This window comes from Aplysia californica, unplaced genomic scaffold (assembly GCF_000002075.1).
Source record: "Aplysia californica isolate F4 #8 unplaced genomic scaffold, AplCal3.0 scaffold00996, whole genome shotgun sequence".
Taxonomy (NCBI): domain Eukaryota; kingdom Metazoa; phylum Mollusca; class Gastropoda; order Aplysiida; family Aplysiidae; genus Aplysia; species Aplysia californica.
The window spans coordinates 214,054-215,301 of NW_004798266.1; the positions used below are offsets into that span (position 1 = coordinate 214,054).

Sequence of the window (1,248 nt, forward strand, 5' to 3'; positions counted from 1 at the left end):
CCCCCCCCCTCCCCCACACATACACCAACACATGGGTCTCTTTTGTTTTCTAAACCAAATAAAGAATGTTCTAAATTGTGTTGAAGCTGGCGTAAAATCTAATGATTTGAACCTACAACATGTCTTCATTTTTCCCCCTTCCTCAGACGGTCAAGAACGTTTTGTGGTTCAAGGAACGGCAACTCTCGGAGATTTCTCTGGGCGGCCTTCTCATTCTGGTGGTGATACGCACGATACAGTACAATATGACCCGCATGAGGGTGAGTGATGATCAGGGATGCCACTTTTCCGCTTTTTTTCCCCGGTATTTCCGGTATTTTGATCCTGATCCGCTTTTCCGTTATTGAGAATCGAGTCGAGATAGAATCTATAGTTTAAAAAAAAAAAAATTGGGTTTCAAATTGATTTTCATATGTTAGCGAGACAGTGGTGTGGGGATTTTCAGCTATTTAAAAAAAGTTGAATGGCTTCCCTGGTTGATGCAGGGTGATACAGTGAGGGTGAGGGGTGATACAGCGAGGGTGAGTGGTGATGCAGAGTGATACAGTGAGGGTAAGGGGTGATACTGGGGGGGTGAGGGGTGATACGCACGATACAGTAAAACATGACTCGCATGAGGGTGAGTGGTGATTCAAGGTGATACAGTGAGGGTGGGGGGTGATACTCGTGGGGTGAGGAGTGATACGCACTATACAGCACAACATGACTCGCATGAGGATGAGTGGTAATTCAGGGTGATACAGTGAGGGTGGGGGGTGATACAGGGTGATACAGCGAGGGTGAGTGGTGATTCAGGGTGATGCAGTGAGGGTGAGGGGTGATACCCGTTGGGTGAAGGGTGATGCGCATGATACAATATAACACGACACGCATGAGGGTGAGTGGGGATGCAGGGTGATATAGTGAGGGTGAGCGTGATACAGTTAGGGTGAATGATGATGCAGAGTGATATAATGAGGGTGAATTTTGATGCAGGGTGATACAGTGAGGATGAGGGGTGATACGCATGATACAATATAACATGATGCGCATGAGGGTGGGTGGTAATACAGGTGGTAGAGGGGTGATACGCGGTATACAGTGAGGGTGAGTGGTGATTCATATGAGGATGAGTCTGTCTCATTAGGTGGGTGTGTTTGTGTGTTATTATACAGTGGTATTATTACTATTATTATTATTGTTATTATTGTTATTATTATTGTTATTATTATTATAATCGTTCTTGATGTTGTTTTATTATTATTATCA

General features: G+C 44.6%; 1 protein-coding gene across 1 annotated transcript in view; it reads left to right on the forward strand.

The window, feature by feature from the left end:
- The window catches only part of LOC101846175 (dymeclin), a gene marked incomplete at its 5' end in the record, with an annotated part of 21,766 nt that overhangs the window by 11,264 nt on the left and 9,254 nt on the right, over window positions 1-1,248 (forward strand). The window contains 1 exon segment of the mRNA XM_013089601.2: window positions 147-260. Within this exon segment, the coding sequence (XP_012945055.1) occupies window positions 147-260 (114 nt within the window).